The following is a 22,924-nucleotide window of genomic DNA, read 5'->3' as shown; positions in this document are numbered from 1 at the left end:
GTGCAATCTCCCCCTGAACTGTCACACCTCTCCCTGAAGAGATAACCTCTGAGGGGATGAAGTTAACTCCAAGCCCATTTATTCCTTAGCCTCTTTTCTGAGCACCAATTATAGGAGTGGACTCTATGATATGGATGCTTGCCACTAGGAAATAGGCCAAAATGTCCATTTCATTCCCCATAGGCCACTGCAATGCCTTTAGATGGTTATGATGTTCGATTGCTACTGACCTGGACTGGATTTAAACAAGGGCAGAGGTGAAAAACTGTATATCCAATTTCGGATCCCTTGTGCTATCTGCGGCTTAGCTAGTTTCTTTACCAGTAAGCCTTATAGCAGTCTTAAATTTCTTCATTGTGTGCAGGCACACTCACTGGGAGAGAAGTTTAGAAGTGCCACAAGCTCTCTAGTGCCCCCTGCCTTGTCAGAAACTCATCCCTGATCAACAACCTACATAGCTTCATTGGTGCCAAGATTATACAAATTCACCTTTCCCTCCTTGAGATACCTTTCTCCGTAGCCAGTGTCATCAGTGCCGATGAAGCCAGTCCAATCCCATTCATTCAAATTGAAAGTTTGTCAGGAGCGTTGAACTGGTGGTAATGAAGTGAAAGGTTTACTGCTTTAAAGAATAGTGCCCTCCTGTGGCGATGAATCATCATATTGACACAGTGCCCAAATTCTACGCCACTGCAAATCTGGACTATATCTGATTTCAGTGCAGTTAACCCAGAATATATACCCTGGTATCGAATTTGAAAGTTGTTCTAATATGTATATATTTTTTTAAATAATAATGTGCCCTGTGTCTTCAGGTCACAACTTAAATATTATCTCGTAGAACAAAGAAATTACCTTTTATTGTCTCTGCTAAATAAAAACTTAGCTGGACACACAAACATGCGCAAATTACTGCTGCATACAGTATAGGTGTTATAGTAAGTGGCACTTTGTTAAAAATGTAAAATGTTTCAGAGGTTTTTTTATTTTCACGAATGTATATATCAGTAATGTATGGATTAGGTTTTCATTTTTGTCCTCCCCAGTCTACTGTCCCTTTCTCTCACATAGTTGATATACTGTAGGTCTTTACCTACACAGACTGGAAAATGGGATTGATGAGTTGTGCGGGGTGGTGGGGGGAATGCCACTTTGCCCGTTCCCCAAATAAGTTAGTGGGTACCTTGTTCTTTTCAGAACATGCCTTTCAAGTTGCTAATAAAATAGATCAGGGGGCCCTATGAAAGCATTATCCACCTTCTGGACATGGGCATTCACTGCTTCTTTATTTATTTATTTTGTAACAAAATAGTACTGTTTGTTCTCACATTGAATAGTGTGTATGATCCATAAATACATTGTAAAATAGATCTGTAGCATGTAACAGAGTCTGCCTTTAGAATATCCCATGAAAATCCATATTTTTGTTGTTAGCACTGTTAAGAACATTTACATCTTTAATCTTCTTGCCAGTTTTTAAATTGAACTTTTTTGCCTACAGAAGCAAGTGTACAGCATTATCACAGTATTACAGCTTGTTTAAAAATACATACAGCACCAGCTAATGGTAATTGCAAGCAAGCTATATACTTGAGCAGGGTTTTTGTTTGCATTTTTTTACATATTTTCTACATTTTAAAACAGCTACTTATACTGATGTTATATCCAACACTTTGTTAGAAAATATTACTTACATATGTTACCCACAATAGAGTCGGCATCTTTTGCATGACATAACATTACAGGCGTCAAAAATAGAAACACACCATTGTAAGCCTGGTTAAAAATAATTGCAAGCTTTAAAAAAGTGTGTTCAGCTTGCATGCTCCTTAATAAGTCTGGGCCCATCATGTGAGGTGCTGAGTGCCCTCAATTCCCACAGAAGTAAAGTGCCATCAGAACTTTGCAGCACTGGACCCTAAACAAAATAAATTGAATGATTATCAACATACAGTCTGCTAGCAAACATAGGGCTCAATCCTGCAAGCCCTCTGTGCATGGAACTCTTCTTGAAGTCTTTGTGAGTTCTGCCCCAGAAGGCTTTCAGGACTGGGTAGTAATTGGATAAAATCCTGTGGACCTTACTCAAATAAAGCTCCCATTAACTTCTCAAATTTTGAGCCGGATCATCTGCTAATGCAAATCATCATCGCTCTATCAACTCCCGTCAGCTATGTTGATTGGAACGAGCTGAGACTCTGGCCCTTTGACTGCCATGGGAATTTTGATAGAGTAAGGACAGCAGGGTTTGACATACTGTTTTTTAATAAATAAAATGCAGATTAAAATACATGGTTGCATTGGTTTTACTTTGCACAAATGAGACAACTGAATATTTTTGACTTATAATAAAGCTGTTGGAAATTTCCAAACCATTAATAATTCTTACAAATTAGGTAAAACCAGGATATATTTAGGTGGATATTTCAATATGTAACTTCCAATAGTTAGTTATTTTTCACTTTCAGGTGAAACTGGGATGAAGGGATTTAAGACCATTAGGAACTGCCTGTCTGATTTTCAGGTAATGCAGGAATATTTCATGTTCGATTGATTTCTTTTATGAAACAAGTCCTGACATGCTTTGGAACATGCTCTTTTCATGGTCTCGCTGATATTCCTCTTGCGCTTTCTGCAGTCTTTTACCCCTCAGTTGCCACTTGTGGAAACAGTAGGTCACTAGGGATGTCATTATCAAAGAGAAAATAATGATCAGCACTATTGTCAGTGCAACCGTGGATGAGAGGGACCCTTCTAGCTGTTTAGATTCAGTATCTCCTGTTGCATTCAGCTTAGCAAAGTTTTCATATTCTGTCAAAGCCAAAAGTGCAGGTACAGGAGTTTCATTGAACTTGGGCCTCATTGGGATTCAGTAGTTGCCCTCACTCACTCAAATTTCTGAAAAAACATGAACTAGGATTCCCACATAGCCCACGTTGTCCACAAGAAATTTTTTTCTCAGCTTCTCAAGGCATAGATGGGGCTCAGAAGTATTATTTGTTTATGAAGCCATGCAGCTTATAAGGAAGAGGATGTGTCAGAAAGTTAACAATGCATGTTATCTATATCCAAACAGTGTATAAGTCAGAAACTGGTGCTCACTGTCATCTCTGTCAGAAGAAAAAGCTGTTGATCTCACTGCCAGTTTTTGAATCTTTGTTTTCTTGAATGGATAACTGGAGAAAATCAAATCAATTTTCCTGTAACATTGTGGTGTCAGGGCTCCTCCTCAGGCTTAAAGGAAAAATAAGCGCTACAATGAGCACAGTTTACATCTTATGAATTTGCTTCACAATGAGTGTTTTCTTTCCCCCGAAGTATTCCCCAAAGAGAGTAAAATCCAAGGCAGATTTTTTGCTGAGAGGCGGACTTGGTTTTTCTAACATTGTAGTTTCTAACAAAATCAGTTACAGAAAAAAATCTTTCATTCTAATGAAGGCCTTTCTTTCCTCTTCTTTAATATTTGTTCTCACATTCACCTTGTCTGGAAGAGATTTTATTTTTTGTTCTTTTTAAACTGGAAATTCAGAGATGTCATCACTGATTGCAAAGCTGGGGTCTGGAAAAATTACCTAGGTTAAGAATGACATAGGGTTAGATAAGAGTTTTGCTCTCGTCAGCTGTCACCTGAGCTAAACGCTAGAATCTTAAAGACTTGATTTTGTATACTGTGATATAACTTAAAACCACAAGAATTGTTTTATTTCTGTTTGCCATGAATATTGGCATAGAGCCCAGTCCTGCAAAAATTTAATCATGTGAGCAGTTCCATTGAAGTCAAAAGGGGCAAGTCTAGTGAAGGACAACTGGGGTGAGGAAGGGTTTGCAGGATCAGAACCTCACTGTGCTTCAGATGTCATTCTGAAGTTCAGTTTAAAGTCAGGAGGGACCATACTCTGCTGTCCTGACTCTGGCAGAACTGCCATTGAGGTCATTTCTTTCTCCCTCCAGTCAGGATAGCAGGATTTGGTCCCATAAGATTTTCTTTTGGGAAGGAGAGTGATGAACATTTTTAGAGCTATTTATTTGAAATAACAGATTGCTTCAAGCCCCCTCCATCAGACTTCCAAGTGCTTCAAGGCCAAAATTAGGTCTTGGAGATGTTGCATCACAAGCATTTGTTCTAAGATTCTCCATATAACAAGATGCAGTTGTAACAGATCCTGCTTCTGGAAATCTGTGGCTCATCCCACTCAGGCTAGCAGAGAACTGATGGTCTGCTTTACTAATTAACAGCACTTCTAAGCCATTCTTGACTGTAATAAAGACTGTTTACTATAGATTAGCATTCTATTGATGTTATAAGATGTAAATGAGCAGTTCTTGCCAGTTAGAAACAATATGTTCACAGAGTGAAAAATAAATGTCTATTTTAAAGAAAGTTTAAAAGCCAGCATTTAGTTTAGCTTAGGACAATAAAAAACTTGTTGGTAAAGCTGATTGCAAGTTTATTGCATATAAGAAAACTATAGGCGGGGAACACCTAGCTTCTTTAATGAGTAAGTCTACTGGTTGCACTGTTCAGAAAGGCTATCTCAGGAGGTTTTGAGCAACAATGTTATTATAATGCTATCCAGCTCCACAAACAGCACCATTGTCAAGCAGCCGAAGGCAGGAAACTGGGATGAAGGGATTTAAGACCATTAGGAACTGCCTGTCTGATTTTCAGTGTTGCTGTAAGCCCACCACCCACTCTGAAGTCCATGGGCATGGAGTATGCTCAGTGCCTCTGAAAAATTAGGTCTTGTCATACCTTACCCAGCCAATCATCCATCTAACATAGTATCCCCTCTCTAACCGGCTTTTACCAGATACGTCAGAAAAAGATGTAAAATCTTCATAAGACACCCAGCCAGGTGTACAATACTATAATGTGAAGATGAGTGGGGATTCTTCCCGGCTCCATTTGACAGTGAAGGTGGCCATGTTTTCAGAATAAAAATTGGGGTGGTTTTATGTCAAGATATTTTAGGACTGTGAAATAGAGCTCTGAATTCTTGCTCCTTTCTTTGGTTGAAAAGTAACAATGGTCTTGTGGTTAAGGGGAAGTTCTATGGCCTATATTAAGGATGTGGTCAGACTAGATGATGACAATGGTCCCTTCCGGACTTAGAATCTGTTTATCTGTAAGGCAACTGGATTGACAATCAGAATCAGGAGGTCTCAGCGTTCAGTTCCTAGCTCTGACACAGTTTCCCTGTGTGATTTTGGGCAAATTACGTATAAGAAAACAACAGGTGCCTTAGTTCCCCATCTGTAGAATGGGGATGTTAATGCTTCTTTTGTCTGTCTTGTCTATTCAATTTGTAAGCTTGTTGGGGTGAGGAATATCTCTTACTACATGATTGTGCGTGCTTTGCAGAGTGGAGCCCCAATATCAGTCAAGGCCTCTAGGCACTACAGTGATAAATAATAATCTGCTTCACCTGCAGCAGTGGAGTAGCTCAAAGAAAAGCTTTTCTTTGCCTCTTCCCCCTGCACATCTCTATCCATTGCTGCCCTCCCATTCATGCTTCTGGCAACCATAGAGAGGAGGGAAGTGAGAGACAAAGGGACCACAGGGTAACCCCTCCTTCCCAGCCGGAGCAGAGCTTTTGCACTGCCTAGACTGGAACGTCAACTCATCAGACACAAACTGCAGTGTTGTCATCTGACATGTCATGACAAGAATTGACCCTGAACACTGGTTGAAGCAAAGCCAATACTCCTTATATGAAGAGTTTGACATGTTAAAAAAATGTATAGCAGTAAAACTAGCTCTGGAACAAACACCTAGTAATTATAAAAACCTGCAGGAAATACCCTTTCACACAATGTTTAATTAGACTGCGGAACTCAGAGCCACAGCATGCTGAGACCAAGGATGTAGCAAGATTCAAAAAAAGATTGGACACTTTCATGGATAACAAGAATATCCAAAGTTATAAAAAGTTAATGCTGAAAAACAATGTTGGAAGGAACATAAAATGTCACGTTTCAAGGTTTAAGCCAATCTCAAACTTTAAGAGAGCAGGAGGAGACCTTCGTAGAATACCAGATTAGCCCCCTTCAGACTGCAAGGTTTCTCGTACCTTCTTCTGAAACACGTGGTGCTGGACATTGTCAGAGACTGGACTAGATGGACCACGGGTCTGATCCAGTCTGGTAGTTCCTATGTCCCTATTAATGTTTTGACTGATGAAATTAAAGCACAAGATATTTCAGGGATCCCTGCAGACACTGGGACAACATGTGAAAAATCAGAATTGTCCCAGGATGTATTTTACAATCAGTTTATGTTCAAAACATGAGTATTGGTAGCTCTGGACTTTTATTCTAGCTCATACTTTTATTATTATTATTATATTTTATTATTCATCAAAGTGTTTAATCCTTTTTTAAATATAAAAGAACCTCAAAACCTCCTCCAACTGAGGCAATTTCATCGTTTTTCTTATTCAGTCTGTATTTTAAAAGTACAAACTATACTGTGTTGTTAATCTGTAATTCTCATCAGTCTTTTAAGTAAAATGGAGTACTTTAAAAGTAGTGACCTTCAAAGATCCCAATCTCCACTTAGCAATTAATCTGTGTCCATATGATCTGTTCTTTTGAGCAGAAGGGTAGCAGTTAAAATTTCCAACCACCTGTAGTATTTTGTGAAAACTGTTGGAGACTCTTGGAAGGTGAATACATTTTCTGCATGGTGAATGTATAAAAGAAGAAAGAAATCCTAGCATCTGCTTCTATTGAAGTAACTCATATTTTTGCACCTGAAACCTCTGGTGACAGGATGGGGCCCTTAGTGCTATGTTTAAATTTAGCCCAGGGCTTTTAGGGTGCCTTTAAATCAGCATATTAGCCACACACAAAAAAGTACACATTTCAGATTGTGAGTGTAAGGTCAACTGCTCTTCCCACTGAAATGTAAAAGTCAACAGCCTCTCATGGGAAAACTTCCCTTTTAAAAACCATTTAGTAGGATCTATGCCCTTTTTTAATACCTAATTTCATTCGCACAGCCATTTAGGACCAGAAACAGCCATGGGCCCTTAATATGTAGGCGAGTTCTGCTGTATTTATCATATACACTGCTAAACTGTTCCTCAGACGTTCTTGTCAACTGCTGGAAATGGCCCACCTTGATTATCACTACAAAAGGTTCTCCCTCGCCCCCCCCCCCCCCTTGCTGGTAATAGCTCACCTTAAGTGATCACTCTGGTTACAGTGTGTATGATAACACCCATTGTTTCATGTTCTCTATGTATATAAATCTCCCCACTGTATTTTCCACTGAATGCATCTGATGAAGTGAGCTGTAGCTCACGAAAGCTTATGCTCAAATAAATTTGTTAGTCTCTAAGGTGCCACAAGTCCTCCTTTTCTTTTTGCTGCTAAACTTGTACCAGAGGAGAGGAAAAAAACACTTCCAAGTGGAGAGTTTGCCTGCCCCTGCTGGTTTCTCACCACCTGAACTTTTTAGAATTTAAGACTCAGGGTGAAATTCTGGCTCCATTGAAATCAGTGAGAGTTTTCAAGCAAGGAGCGGTAGTTAATTACAGTGTAAATGGGGAAAAAAGACAAAGGCAGATTTGTTTCTAAATTAAATGGTTTTCAGAGGGGTTTTTTTACTAGTTATCAATGCATCTTTTGAATGACAAAAGAATCTTTAATGTGGAACATATATTAAAAGCTAAAGTATTTCATAGTAAAAGCTCAAACAAAACAAGAATGTCCCTCCTTGAAGTTGACCCTCAGGAATAAAAATGTAAATGTATTTGGTTCATTCTGAATACTGGGCAACAAATTATTTCTTATGTTGTTCGGTTGTTTTCATGTATCAGTGAAATGTCTTTGGTGTCTCTTGCTTAAGCATTGCTGGAGTTCACTTTCGTAGAGATCTAATACCCCAATAATGTGTACACCTAAATTCCATTAACGTTTAACAAGTATATTGAGCACATTACAATGGAGTGAATAAAACCTGTTAATTTTAAGGTGACAGAATGTCTTGCACTAAGGATGTATAAGGTGGCTCAGATTGTTGATCACAAACAAAAGAGTATGGTATTGATACAATATGTAACACAGTTTAGAGTCAGATTCTGCCACCCTTGCTCATGTTGAGTAGCATCTTCTTATTCTGAGCTATGATACTACTCAATTTGAGTTAGGGAAGCAGAACTGGATTTTAAGATCCTTAGTGGAGGGATTGTCTTTTCTTGTGTGTTGGCCTCTAATAATTTTATTTGATTGAACAAATATACATTCCTGAAGTGTGTTCTCTGTACTTCTAAATGGAATTCTCCAATAGGGAGCCTGCAGGTGGATTTTGAATTTTCTTCCAGTTTTGGGGGAGAGAGGAAGAATGGAATGTTTGATTATAGTTTGCATGAAAAGCATTCTTGGTCCTCCCCTACCTTGCCCTCTCCCCTAATAAAAGAGAGCCTCAGACAAAGATAAATTCAGATTAGCTGAATCTGATAACATGATTTATAACTGGAAACAAGATAACTTTGTTTAAAGTTAATCAGCAGCTTTGTGACTTCGTGTAGGAAGTTGTCTGCCCTGTATGTGAGAGCAGAATATGGCCTACTCTATTTATCACTGTGCTTTTTAATAATAAACTAACAATTTGCATTTGACTCATTTGCAGAATCCTTTAAAATTAAACACTGAATGGGAGACAGAGCTTACCTCATGTTTTTTTCCTATTTCCTTTTTGTATAACTAGGTTTCGCCCATCTTTATTGCAGTTAAATAAGAAGGGCTGAATACTGTGAGGTTCTGATGACCTTTATCTCCATTGGAAGGATTGGACCCAGAATTTTCAGGTTAGGTATGAGAAATGTTAATGAGTCTATTAACATATACTGTGCATTTTTGTAATTGATCCAGATCTTCCTTGTCTGAATTTCAAATTGTATCAGTTGAATAGGAATGAATTAGAGGGTCTTATAAATCACCAACAAATGTGAGAAGTGGTGTCATCCACTAGTGGCCAAAAGATCTTCTCTAAGGCTGTTGGGGTGGGCTATAATTCTACTCCAGTGAAATCAGAGGCAAAATTCACTTTGGTTTCAGGACAAGCAAGATGTCTGGCCGCTGAGTTGTAACATACACATCCTCCATTTTTAAATAAAATAGTATTACCTCTAGCAGTTGTAGCATCTTAAATATGTATTTGGGGATTTTTGTATATCTAGTTACAGGGTGTCATTCTTCCTTCAGATACCTTGTAAATTTTCCTGCTGCCTTTTGAATGGTATATTGTGTTTTATTGTATTATGAAATAGTGTTCCTGGTTTTTCTGTACTCACATCTGTTTGATGTAGGGATATTTGTAGTAAATATATCCATCATGATGTGAGCCAGATATGTAAATGTTACCTTTTATTCCTTCAAAGCCTGTGTGGCAAGACAATGAATAATACACTCCTATGCAAAACAGCAGCTGAAAACCAGAGAGAGAACAAATAAGGAGCAGGGAAAGACTTCAAGAAGCAAATAATATGAGGTTTCTGGGTGGTGACTGAATTTTGTTTGTACAAGGGATTTTTCATAGTCTCCGGCATAGGACCAATGGCCATATTTTTAAAGGTAATTAGGCACCCTACGATGCAGATAGGCACTTTAGTGGTATTTTCAAAAGTACCTACAGTGCCCAGGCACTTCTGAAAATCCCACTAGGTGCCTGCCTGCATCTTTAGGCACCTAAATACCTTTGTAAAACTGGCCCTCCGTTCCTGAACATGCGAAGAGCTGAGGAACCTGAACTCCCACTGATGTCACAGGGAGCTGACAGTGGTTCATACATCACAGGAGGTGCTGGACGCCTTTTAAGATCAGGACTTAAAAGTAAACTTGGGGATATTACAGAGCAGAAGCCTCATCAAGGCATGCTTGTGATGTCACTAAGTGTAGGAATGAACACCTGATCAGTTTAGTTGAGAAGTCCAGAAATACCACGCACTTTTATTTTAACCTTCCTGATCTTGTGTCCCAAAGCAAAGCCACAACCTGTGCTACACCAGACTTACGTTTATGCACACACCCCTCCCAAAAAGAACATTTTGCATAAAAAAGCCCTTTGCTGTTATGTCCTGGGACATAACAGGACACTTAGATGAAGATTTAAGCAAGTCAATTAGTTCTTTAATTACATCTATAAAATTCCAGCCCTGATCTCTTAGCATACTTTACCCTATTTTTATCTTAATGAGAGAGAGAACTCAGCTTTTAACAGTTTTCAGTCTGGTGACTCCTGTTTAGCTTCATTAAACTGTATTCTGAAATATGACTTTGCTTTTCTAGCTGCTTTAATAGTTATGTTTTGTGGAAGGAGAGTGTTTATTTCCTTTCTCTTTCTCTGTGTTGTTGTCTTCTCCACTGCAAAACAAGGCTGCAGTCTTTAGTGTTGCTCATAATACTCTTTTGAGCATTGGTGTGAGATTCATGAACTCAACTGAAGACCCAGTCTGTTCCTATAGACACCAACTCTAGTGAGACTAATTTCTCCAAGAAAACACTATAGTATGTTCAGGTAGCTTTTAGGAACAGATTTAAATTGACAAAAGCAAGTTACTTCAGAGCTGAAATGGACACTGTCCTTAAGAACATAAAAATGGCCAGTGGTCCATCCAGCCTAGTAGCCTGTATTTGACAATGGCCAGTTCCAGATGTTTCAGAGGGAATGAACAGAACAGGACAATTTAGACTGAAGCATCCCCTGTCATCCAATCTGAGCTTCTGGCAATGGGAGGTTTAAGAACACCCGAAGCATGGGGTTGCATCCCTGACCATCTTGGCTAATGGCCATAGATGGACCTATCCTCCCTGAACATATCTAATTATATTTTGAAGCCAGTTATACTTTTGGCCTTCATACCATTCCATGACAGCAAGTTTCACAGGTTGATTATGCATTGTATGAAGTAGTACTTCTTTTTGTTTGTTTCAAATCTGCTACCAATTGATTTCATTGGATGACCCCTAGTTCTTGTGTTATGTGATGGGGTACATAATACTTCCCTGTTCATTTTCTCCACACTGTTCATGATTTTATAGACCTCTGTCTTATCTGTCCTTCCTTGTCTCTTTTCTAAGATGAACAGACCCAGTCTTTTTGATCTCTCCTGGTACTGAGGCTGTTCCATACCTTTAATCATTTTTGTTGCCCTTCTCTGTACCTTTTCCAAGTCTAATCTCCTTTTGGAATTCCAATTCTAATGTTCTTGATAGCTTAGTGAGCTGAATTCTGAGATGTTAAGCGCACACAATACCCAATGATTTAGATTTAGTGCAGCACTATTCAGCATGTGGCCTCTTTTGCCTATATATGGCAGAAGTTGCTAATATGTGTTTTTATGCACCATATTTGCTGCTCATCTTAGGCAAAATAGAACACGTTAAGGATTGCTGAATTTCCAGTAAACCAGTTTTTCTGGTTTATATAAAACTCTTAAGGATTCATTTCTGATTTTTAAATTTTTTTTATTTTAAACTAGCCAATCCCAAAGTACAGGAAAGTTGAAGCAACAGACCTATTTTATTGTTTTGTGTTTCACCTATTCTTGACATTCATATTTATCTCATTGACCTTAATGGTTTCTTCTCAGCTGTGGTGGTCTAACATGTACAGTGTGCAGCTATGACTTAATACACATCAGTGTCTTCTTAGGCATGATTACTATCTTTCATGCACTGCATATTTGTCTGGATTAATGTCCAAATCAGTGCTGTTCCAGTTATACATGTGCAACACTTATTTTAACTTCAGTGTGTATGTTGGGGTGAAAGGGTGGCTGATAGTCTTAACCTCTGAGAAACCTGTTTGCCAATATTTTACAGTGCAGTTGTGAACCTATAGGATTAGATGATGATAATGGTTGTGTTGAATAACCCTTACCTATAGCAGCCCATCTGAGCTGTAATGCAGAGTTTTAGCCACTATCATAGGGTATTGTTCCTTTTAGGTGTCCACATTCAGTGTATTTAAAATACAAGGTAGGAAACCAGTATATGGAGAACTATGTTGTATTGTAATGTTATTCTCTGAGCATTTGAACAGGTGTGTTCCTTTAACCTATGCAGTTGGAAGTAGGCTTCAGTGCATTGTTAAAATTGTTTTGATATTTCTGGTCTTAAAACTACATACAATATATTTCCCCTCAAAGGATGGATCTTTCAGATAAGCCACAATTTGTTTTCCCTGTCAGAAAAATAGTCTTACATAATCAGATCCAAAATGTCCCTCACACAACCAGGTGCATCCTTTCTTCCTTTTTGGACAACTTTTTTCTTCTTTTAGTTCCACACTCTTGTCCTTCCATACCTGATTCCAACACTGATTCCCACCTCTCTCATCTTTCAAAATCAGGGGGAATTATCAAGCAGCCTAGGAGATCTATAAATGGTCTAGATTTGTATGATACATTATTCTATGAAAACACAATTCTGAATTCAAAACCGACCTTAATGTCTCTCCGAACTGGCACATCCAATGCTTAAAATCTCAGTGAATGTATGCTAAATATTTTAAAGATCAGTTTGTCCCAATGCTTCATCTTACATCTCTCAGAGTCAGAGCAAATGCTCACCAGCCCAGATCCAAGTGGATTGTTTTAGTCAACCCGTAAATTGCGGAATGGATTAAAAACCTGAGAGCTGCTTGGAACTGAATTTTTTTTTAAACCGGAAGCAGAATCCTCAGAAAATAAATTAAAATCTCAAAACCTTCATTGCCCTTTCCATTAACTTCTGATTTTCTTTGCAGATTCGGGAAGGTTCTGGTTCAGAGTTAATGGATTGGTTGTAAAAGGGAAATGAATGAATGAGTCTCTCTTCTCCCCCACCCTTCCCTTTTTTCCTTTACCATGCTCATGATAAATATAATTATAGATGGGATGTTTCCATGGATTTTAGATGAAAATGAGAAACGGCAAGACTGAAACTCCTACAGGGATAATATTTTTTGAAGTTGCCAAAGAGCAGAAGATAATGTTGTGAACATTCAATTGCTCATATAACTCATTTAGAAAAGAAAGACTCTTTCACATACCAGCCAGTGTGCCTGTTCTGGATGAATAGATCTGGCATAACACTGTAATGTATTCAGCACTGTGGGAATTGCACCTTCCAAGATGTACAGGAAAAATAACAAGTTGGGGGGAAGAAGTGGAGCGGGGGCAGTGATGGATGGTATTTTGGATGTATATGCAGAGTATCTATGGATTTCTGGAAGGAGATCATATTTCTCCCCCCCCCCCCCAACTCCCATCCGTGGGCTGAGTGTTGTCTGGATCCCTAACAATAAAGGGTGATAGAGGAGGAAAAGCATCAAGCCTCCTGTTTCCCCCACCCGCACTTTACTTCTGTTTTAATCTCCTTTTGGGGATAGAAGGACTGAGGTGCAGTGGAGTTGGGCTGGGTCTGAGCTGAGGCTGAAGAGCAATGCAGTGAAGGAGAGGGAGACAGACTTTCCTTTCACATTCTGGATATTCTAGTGGGGGCTGACTTTGCCTTTAACTTGAAAGAGCACAGTCAGAGAACTGAGAAGTTATATGAACTGCATTACAGATCAGTGGGCATGACATATATTAGTGTGTGTTACATGTTACATGTATGGGTGTAGGCGTGTGAAAGGAGGGTTACATGTTATAGGTATGTGCGGAAGAGAAGGTATGGTGTGTGCGTGTAAGGGTGGGCTACATGTGTCTGTGTGTGGAAGAAGGGTGCATGTTCCATGTGTGGAAGGGGGTTCCTGATGAGTGCATGTGTGTGGAAGGGGTGGGGGGACAATTACCTGTGTGGGAGGGGTAGGGTGCCTGTTATATGTATGTAAAGAAGGGGCATGTGCATGGCATGTATGTGTGAAAGGGGTGCATGTTATCTGTGAATGAGCAAGGGACTCTGTGTGTGTATGTATGTGGGTGGGGTGCATAGTATGTGTATGGGGGGGGGAAGGGACTGCACCTTACATGTGTGTGAATGCATCACGTATGTTTATATAGAGTTGGGTCACATAAAAGGCGTCCACTAAACCGCTCAAAGTGCAGCAAACCGGCACGGTTGCCTCGTAGCTTAGCCATCATCGGCAGTGTTTTGTCTCTCCAAGTCAGGGCAGGGCTGTGCCGTGCCGCTCTCGAGCTGTCCAGCTGCTGAATTTCGCTCCAGCCGGTTTTATGCAAAGAGGCGACGGCTTGCGGTAGCTGACTAAAGCAAAATGCAACACTGCAACTCCCTGCCCGCCGCTCGCTTTGCGAGGCGGCCGCCTGCCCCTCCGGACTCAAGGCACGGCTGGGGCGTGCCTTGTTCAGCGCTCCGATCGCCTCTCGCTTCCCCCTTCGTCCATCCCCGGGTGGTCACAAAACCAGCTCCCGAGCCAGGTTTCCCGGGCACAGGCCACCCCTGCCCTCTGCCCGCTTTGCACAACAAGGGGTTGGAACGTGTTTAAAAACACCCCAACACACTCCCCGCTGAACCCGCCGCGCCGCCCGGGGGAAACAACTGGATTCCTCGGAACCGTGCAGCACTTACCTTGCCCGGCCCCATCTTTCTCAGCAGCCGGGGCGGCTTTGGAGAGGGAGGGTTGCCAGGGGCTGTGGGGCTGGCAAAACGGAGCCCCACGCCTGAAGCCTGCCCCAGTGCTCACTAACCATGCTCCTCCGCCGCGGTCTCTCAAAGGGAGAGTGCGCGGCTGGGTCGCGCTGCAGAGCCTGCGAGGCCGGACTCGCGGCCGCCACCCCAGCAGCACTCACTGATCCCAGCCAAAATGTTCAACTTTATTGAGGAGGGAGAATGGATCACGTGAGGCGCTTCCCCGAGCTGGGAGGAGCCTGGTAGTACAAAATCAGGTCACGAACATAAAAAGCCAGGACTTAGTCATAGACACAAAGATGAATCGTGTGAGCATAGTCCAGGCATATAAAGCAGGCTGAGACAAAGCCAGGAGAGACTCACAGGAATTAAAAGCATCGCTGTTTTCCTCTCTTGTCTATGTCATTTATCAGGCTAATCTATTGCTCTTTTGAACAGGTGACTTTTACTCATTTAGTCAAAATAAATTAGAATGGGAAAGAACTGTTTTCGCCTTCCAAGTGCTGTTGGCACTTGGTTTTTGTTTGTTTGTTTGTTTGTTTTACTGGCTGTTAGTTAAAGATTTTTACAGGTTTTAGTTGTTTGGTTTGTTCTGTTTTGGACAGGGGTTTTTTTTAAGCAAGGACTCAAAATTATTTACCTCCTCTATCCCTTTGTCTGTATCCTGCATATTTGGAGGGTTTCCTGTATGATCTAGTCACAGATACACCCCCAAAACATATCAAAATCCCACAGGGAATAATATCATTTTTACAATGGTGTCCCTGATTCCAATTCCCAGTTTACATCTGTTGATCAAACAAAAGAGAGAGGCCTGATAGCCAAGATCACACTGTCCCATTGGCTGAAGCTCCCATTGAAGTCAACAGGAGGAGGAAGATGGTGGCCATGGGCCATTGTTCTATACAGGACACTGCAGACACTTCAATGGGAGCATAGTTAGGAAAAGAGCTATCCATCAGTTCTAAAGGATTTGTAACAGCATGATCAGACATGTCATTGCCTTGTCTGTTCCACCACCAAATACACATTCAAAACCGCACACAATCTAGTATGAACTTAGATAAGTTGCATTTAGATAAATTAAACTTAGTGGCCAAAATGTTCAAACTCGGATGCCTAAAGCTGGGAACCTAAGAACCTAACAAATTTAGGTACCTGCTTTCTGTAAGTGGCCTGATATTTATAGATGCTGAGTAACTGTTGCTCCTTTTTTCAATATGCTTTAATTTTGCACCCTTCCCCACGCCACCTTCCCTTTGTCTCCATTTTATTTTAGATTGTAAACTCAATGGAAAAGGAGAGTGCTAAGCACCTCTGAAAATCAGGCTACATTTTTATGTGCTGAAATAAATTCCCTGTCCCAAACAGGTTCTAAAAACAAAATACAGACAACAGGAAATCAGTAAGGGAATGGATATGTAGGACTGAGACCTGATCATCCCCCCCTTCCCCTGCCCCCATATTAAACCAGCCTTTGGTGAAACTCAGGGAGTTAACCATAAAGATGTACCATAAAGCCAAAATGATTAGCATATATTCTGTTAAAATAAAATTATTTGGGAAAGGGCTATGCACTCCAAACATCAAAAAATGACTCTGCCAACCAACAGAGTGTGACTGTCCACAGAGTAGCATTCTTTCTTCCAAACTAGCAGTGTGGCGGGGCGTCTGCCCTACACAGGGAGAAGAAGGGGTTAAAAGCAGCACCAGGGAGGCTGCACAGAGCCCACTAATCAGGAAAGGGCTTATTGAGCCCACCAAAAGGGGGAAGGCTTGCTGGACCAGCCAAACAGGGCCAGCCAGGGCCATATATAAAGGGCTGCTCAGCAAAGCAGAGGGGAGTCTCTCCTTAGAAGACAAGAGAGGAGAACTGGTTGCCTGAAGAAGAGGGGGCAGGGTGAGGGGCAGGGTGAGGGTGAGCTGCTGGCTGGCTGGCTGGCTGACCGACCGACCGACCGACCGACCGACCGACCACTGCCAGGCTGGGGCCTTGCTATTAAGGTCTGAGAGGGTGCTGGGGCTGCCGGGGAAGTGACTCAGGGAAACTAGACAGCAGCTTGGAGGAGGGCAGTAGGTGGCTGTTGGCTATAGGTGGCCTGGGTCAGGACCCAGAGTAGTGGGTGGGCCTGGGTCCTCCACCCCCTTGCACCCCATTTGCCAATGAGGAGAGTGGCTGGTATCCAGACTGCACTTTACCCCTGAAGTGAAGGGCTGGACCTTGAACTGCAGTTGGATGCTGAGGCAAGTGGTGGGACTAAGGACTGCTGGTCCCCTAGAATGGAGAGATACTGGAGTGGGAGCACAGCTGGAGGACAGTGCCCAGAAGAGAATGCTGCAGTCCGGGGAGTGACATGCGTCCAAACAGTGGAGACAGCAGTAACATCAGGTGTGACGCCATTAGCTGAAGGTGGACTGGAAGAGCTGAGAGCTAATTTTCAGGATGGCCAGCAGGAGGTGCTGTGGTGGTGAGTTCTGCTTGTTACAAGCAGAAAATAAACCAGCTTTGGCAGTTACACTGAAGCATTGACTAATCCCCTTTTCAAATTATTGTTATACACACACCTTATACTGAAACGTCTTTTTCAGTTGAAAGAGCTGTGTGACCAGCTTCAAAGCTGTAACAATTGAAGCTTCTACTAGGTTGGATTAATGCAAGTGAGTTTTTTCTCCATTTTATAGCCTTCCCTCCCCCTCCTGCACCCTTCCTCATGCACTTTTTTGAAAGAGGTGGGTTTTTTGCCTCTGAATACTATTGGGCAAAGGGAGGACATCCTTGTATCTGTGGGAGTGTTTGAAAGTATTCTCATTATTTTTATGCTACATAGACTCTTATTTTCTACAACATTTGTTTTTAGTCTAGCAACATGCCTAACAAGCTAAAATGGTCTGCAGACCATCAGAATTGCTATTTGCTGAACTTTCTTTATTTCAAGTCAGGTATCTGGTCATGTGACCAGACTCAGCCAACCTGAAGAATATCACTGTGTAAAAAGACTATCGACCCACTAAAAGAACAATATGGAAAAGGTATTTGTGTGGCATCACCCTGTCTCCTTCAGAAAGATGATCTTAGGAAATCCAAAGGTGCAATAAATCTTCTATATCATAGTTATGCCTGTGACAAGACACAGTGGACATGGGCCTGATCTAAAGCCCATTGAAGTCAAAGGAAAGACCATATTCTGTTCTCACAGACGAAGGCTTGAAAAGGAACAGCTCAACAAGATCTTCAGGCCCTGAAAAATGGATTGAGAGATTCTCTCCTAATCTGCTGTGAAATACTGTTTATCATGCAAATCTTTGGCATCCCAATCAAATTATTGACATTTCAGCTGCTCATTGTGTCTGTAGCATTTTATTTTGTTCAAAGTGAATTTTGTAATGGTTTATTACACCACTGTGGGTTTGGCTCCGGCGGCTACAGTTTCAAGCTTAACAGAGTGAAAGTCACCACTGCTACTTGCTTCAGAGTTAGTCTCTAGGAACATCAAGAACAAAGATAGTGACCACACATACATTCACAAGTACAAGGTCTAGACTGTTTTACAAGTTTTATTAAAGTTACAGTTGAAGTTATGATTACCCAAGCATATAGAAATTCTATATAGACCTATGCACAAGTTACAAATATAGTTATACTCACATCCTTAACAATAGCATTAGGGTCTGATGGGTCTCTCATGGCTTGATCATCAGTAGAGGGATGGTTCCTGCTGGAGTCTCCCATAGGGAGCTCAATTTTCCTGTTCTGGGCATCCCCTTTTTATAATGTATTTCTGTCTATACCTACATTCCGCGCATGTCCATAAAAGTGTCAACCCTCTCTTCTCTTACTGGTCTGTGTCCCCTGGAAACTCAAGGGACCCCAATTTTCTATAGGCTGTGTAAGTTCCCTTTATTCTCATTGGCATTGACTGTGTATCCTGTGGTTCAGACACACGTTGGAGACAGATGCGACTTTACAGTATCTTTATGATGTAATTATCTTCTGGGTAATTTTTTGCAATCTTACCAGTTGGTACCTCTTTTCCTATAATCTTAGGGCATCAGGTTATTTTCTGGTCACTTATGTCATCATTTCTTGTCTCCAAGGCCTAAAATAGCTAAGCTAAAGTCTTGCAGGCCTCAACCTATAGATTCCTGCGTTTCAGCTTGTCTTACCCAGGTCTAATACTTTGATCAGTATTTAGAGGAACCATCTTATACTTCTGAAATTCTACAAATTCATTCTCATTAACATACAATGAAGATATATGATATAACATATTGATTGATCATAACGTCAAACAATAAATGGATAATAAACTAAAATAATTGGCTACATGTCTTAAATTATAATTAGTAATACTTCACACCTCTAGATTGCCTTTTATATAAGGATTTAAAGTGCTTTATAAACATTAAGCCTGACGCTGCCTGTGTGGCATAGGTAAGTTATATAGGTATTGCTTTCGAGGTAATGTTTTACCCTAGCTTATCTTCAGCACTTATTTTGTTGTCAAGGTGATCTCATTATGTAAAAATTTCAGCAGAAAACCCTTTAGGTGTAATGATTACTGTTTCACCTTCCTACAGAGAGAGGAATGTAGCATTACTTATGATTTCTGCTTAATATGGAAACTATTGGAATCTAAAACTTAACAGACTTAAATACAGTGATTAAAAGCTAAATTTCTCATCAAAAACAGGCCATCAGATCTTCTCTTCGTGTGGTGAAGTTATAAATATTGACTGCATGAAAAGAGGCAATTTTTTTGCCAAACTTGATTTTTTCATTGTTATGTAAAAGGCTTTAAGGACTTATATTTGTTCTTTCTGTCCAGTATTTCTGTCCATACAAAAAAGTGTGATTTTATTGGACATAACATTTATTTTATTGAAAAATCAGTTTATACTTTACTCCTGGAAGAGAACATAATACAAAACTGGCTCACATCAGTGCTTTCACCATACATACTGTTATCACTAACTTTAACTTGCTCATAAAACACAGAGGTTTGAAAGTAGATTTCAAATAAATTGTTTAGCGCTATCAGCAAATTGTTCTACCAACAGGTGTAATGTTGTACATGGGTATTCATAGAATTCTGTATGACGGCAGATTGAAAAGTTGGGAACTGTTTTGTTCAGAAAGGAAACAAATGAGAAACGGACATGATAGAGGTAAATTAAATAATGAATTATATAGAGAAGGTAAATCAAGAGTTCCTATTTTTCCCGTCTCAGAATACAAGAACAAGGAGGCACTCAATGAAACTGAAAGGCAATATATTTAAAATTGTTAAAAGGGAATACTTTTTAACATAGTACATTGTTAACCTGTGGAACTCATTGCTACAAAGATAGCACCAAGGTCTGGAGCTTAGTAGGATTCAACATTCATAGGGGAATGAGAGCATCCATAGTTAAATATAATAATGTGATAGGGTAATTTAAAAAAAATGAATAGGGGACATAAACCCTCATGCTTCAGGCCATATTACAGCCACTACCTGACAGGGTTAGAAGGAAACCTCCTCTTTGAGCCGGTTAGTCTTTAATTTTCCATTAGATGGTTTAATTCACCTTCCTCTGAAGTGTCAAACTGGCCAGTTTCATGGCCAGTGGACTAGATGGGCCATCAGGAATAGTGGACTGGACGGACCACTGGTCAGATCCATTGAGTCAATTCCTATGTGCCTACCATAAAAATGGTTCTTTCTGGCTTCTCCTTATCGCATCACCTGTCACCTCTCCCAGACAAAAGTACAGACTCTGATCTCAGTTACATCCATATAAATCTTGAGTAACTTCATTGCGGTCAAATACTAGGATGCAACTGTATGAATGCACACATGCATAATTTTCTAGCCCTGATATTATTGACTACAAAATCAATGCTGCTTTGGGAAGACTAAAAAAACTAAAGGAAATATCAAATCAAATAAAGATTCTGGAATACAGAAATCTAATAAGGGTATTCTAATGCATGTAAGACAGGTATGTCTTGTTTTACACTGCTGTATTGCAAAGGTCAGAACTGTTAAAGAATCCAACATGCTTTCAAAATAACCCCCAGTAATCTCAGAATAGATATCCGCCAGCACCAACCTTGTCATTTCTTGGAGGTTCTTTTGTTGTCTGTCTTCTCTCTCAGAGAGCCAGTTAAATTTAAACACTGATCACATCTCTGGATGGCAACTCTCACTTTACACAGAAGTAAAAGCATTTTTCTGTAAATGAAGTTTCAGGCACTGTACATATCCATTTGTTTTGTATCTGCAGTTGACTTTTTCCTCTCTATTTTCTTTTTTAAATGAAAATCAGAAGCTTTCAGAGGGGAGGAAGGGCCCATCCATCAGTTGGCAGCTCTAAGGTTAACAGACTCGTGTTCTTTCAATAGGGAAGCTACAACAACTGCCTGTCTTTACTGCAGGGATTGCTTGGAAGCTTATCCATGGAGGGAATGTGCCTGGGCTTTTCTGCAGGGAATTACCTAGTCTGATCCTTCTGTAGGAGAAGGAAGCTCTGGTAAATCTGCTGCTATGGTCTGCATTTATCTGTCTTTCTACCTGTCTCACACCCATCATAGTATTTGAGTGCAAGGGATCAACATTTTGACTTCCTTTATTTGAATCCCCAGATTCCTAGGCTCTTTGCTCTTTACCTGACCTTGGCTCTCCTGACCTGTTATATGCTCTCCGCAGCATGGGACACAACCCATTCATTTCCCCTGGATCAAAAAGAAATACTTTTGTAAAACTCCCTATTGAGCGTATCGTTGTTGTTCAAAAGCTACAGACTGTTTGTGTATGATTTTTGTCTTGGCTAACACATCGTCATTATGTTCCATAACATCTGGTGGCGTCAGCCGTGTCATGCTGACACAAATCGGCTTGTGTTGACAACCCAGAATTTTTGGAAGGCAATAGCAAATAGTTGGATTGCACTTCTCTTTAGAGAGCCACATTTTTCATGAACAGCTTGTGATGTCATTACATAAATCAGCCTGTTAGTGAATTCTCAGCAAGAACATTCAATTTACAGCCACAGAGTGTACTTTAGACCTTTCAGCCATGTTTTGAGTGCCTGTGATGCACGCATTTAGCAAAAGAACTAGAACGCTCTAGGCCCGCTTCTGCCACACTTTCACGTAGAGTATGTCATCACTAGATTTTTTTATACCTGCAGTTAACTGACTGCCAGTTAACTCAAGGTAATTAACATGTTTGTAAAAGCTAGTGTGGACACCACCCACGTGTTTGGTCTACAACACTAAAAACTCTTTGTTCTTTACCCTATGATCCCTAGCATTAAAAAAAAACAAACGTTTGTAGCCTGGATGAAATGTGTGGAGTATGTCCATACTAGCTGTTACAAATGTGTAACTACCTTGAGTTAATTTGCAATCAGCTAGTGAAGACTTACCTTCAGTAGCACCATACTTCTCAAGTAGTTTCACTGAATTCTAGAAAGCTACCTGAAGAGTAAAGCCCTTCTGAGAATTAGGCTCTTTGAAGTGTATTCAGCCTTCTGTTTCCACCAGAAATGTATATGTTCTCTAACACATTTTTGTGGTCAGTTAGAAATTGGAGTACTTCATACCTTGTCTCCAACTGCATTGTGAAATAAAATAGAAACTGTAGATGCAAGAGTCTAATAGAATTGCAGGGAAATTAACATTTTCTATCCACTCCACAAGGTGTTGAGACTGTTCATTAAAGTTTGTAACCTGTTTTGATGCCCTTAGATAAACTTGCAATATATACATGCAAATTTAATATTTTTGCTCTCAGAGTGTATATACATATACACCTACTCAAAGCAAAATGTAGTAGTAGTGTGCTAATAAAATGTCTGTCGTGTGTATTTGTGCCTCTATATATGTGATGATAGAGATGCATGCTCCACCCTCACACTATTTTCTGATTGACACATTGATAGCTACTATAAACCATTTTGATTTCATTTTATTTAATATAGCATCCCAAACTCAATGTTGGATTTGACCATCTCACCCAGTAAAATCCAAACCCCTTTGGTTCTGATAGCAGCCACTTTGAATTTAATGTGGTTCAGGAAGAAAGCCCGAGTGTCTAGGAAATCCTGATTTTTTTTAAAACAAACTCTTATTTTCACCTATTTTCTGCTGATTCTGACTTAGGGCGGTGTAGTGTGCTGTGGGAGGAGGGACAGGCATAAGGACAGGAGATGCTTGTTGGGGATGGGAGGGAAAGGGCTGCAGTGAATAGTGCAGTGGAGACTGTGGGTAGTACTGTGACCTATGTGCAGCTGGGCAAGGGTTACATATGTTGCAGTATGGGCCACACCAGCTCCCAGAACAGTCTAGATTTGGGAGGATGCA

At 40.4% G+C, this 22,924-nt stretch overlaps 1 protein-coding gene across 10 annotated transcripts in view; it reads left to right on the top strand.

The window, feature by feature from the left end:
* C9H8orf48 (chromosome 9 C8orf48 homolog) overlaps window positions 1-22,924 on the top strand; it is a 230,925-nt gene that overhangs the window by 47,812 nt on the left and 160,189 nt on the right. For 3 of the 10 annotated variants that reach the window (XR_012160955.2, XR_012160959.2, XR_012160958.2), the window contains exon 8: window positions 8,714-8,813. Coding sequence is in view for 3 of the 10 variants with exons in the window: in XM_073361037.2 (XP_073217138.2) it covers window positions 8,714-8,743 (30 nt within the window). In the remaining 7 variants the exon portion in view is untranslated. Of the gene's footprint in view, window positions 1-8,713; window positions 10,238-16,856; window positions 16,875-22,924 lie in introns of those variants that run through there. The other 7 variants (XM_078854244.1, XM_073361034.2, XM_073361036.2 and 4 more) reach the window with 4 other exon arrangements.

This window comes from Lepidochelys kempii, chromosome 9 (genome assembly GCF_965140285.1).
Source record: "Lepidochelys kempii isolate rLepKem1 chromosome 9, rLepKem1.hap1, whole genome shotgun sequence".
Lineage (NCBI taxonomy): Eukaryota > Metazoa > Chordata > Testudines > Cheloniidae > Lepidochelys > Lepidochelys kempii.
This window is presented reverse-complemented; position numbering and strand designations above follow the sequence as displayed.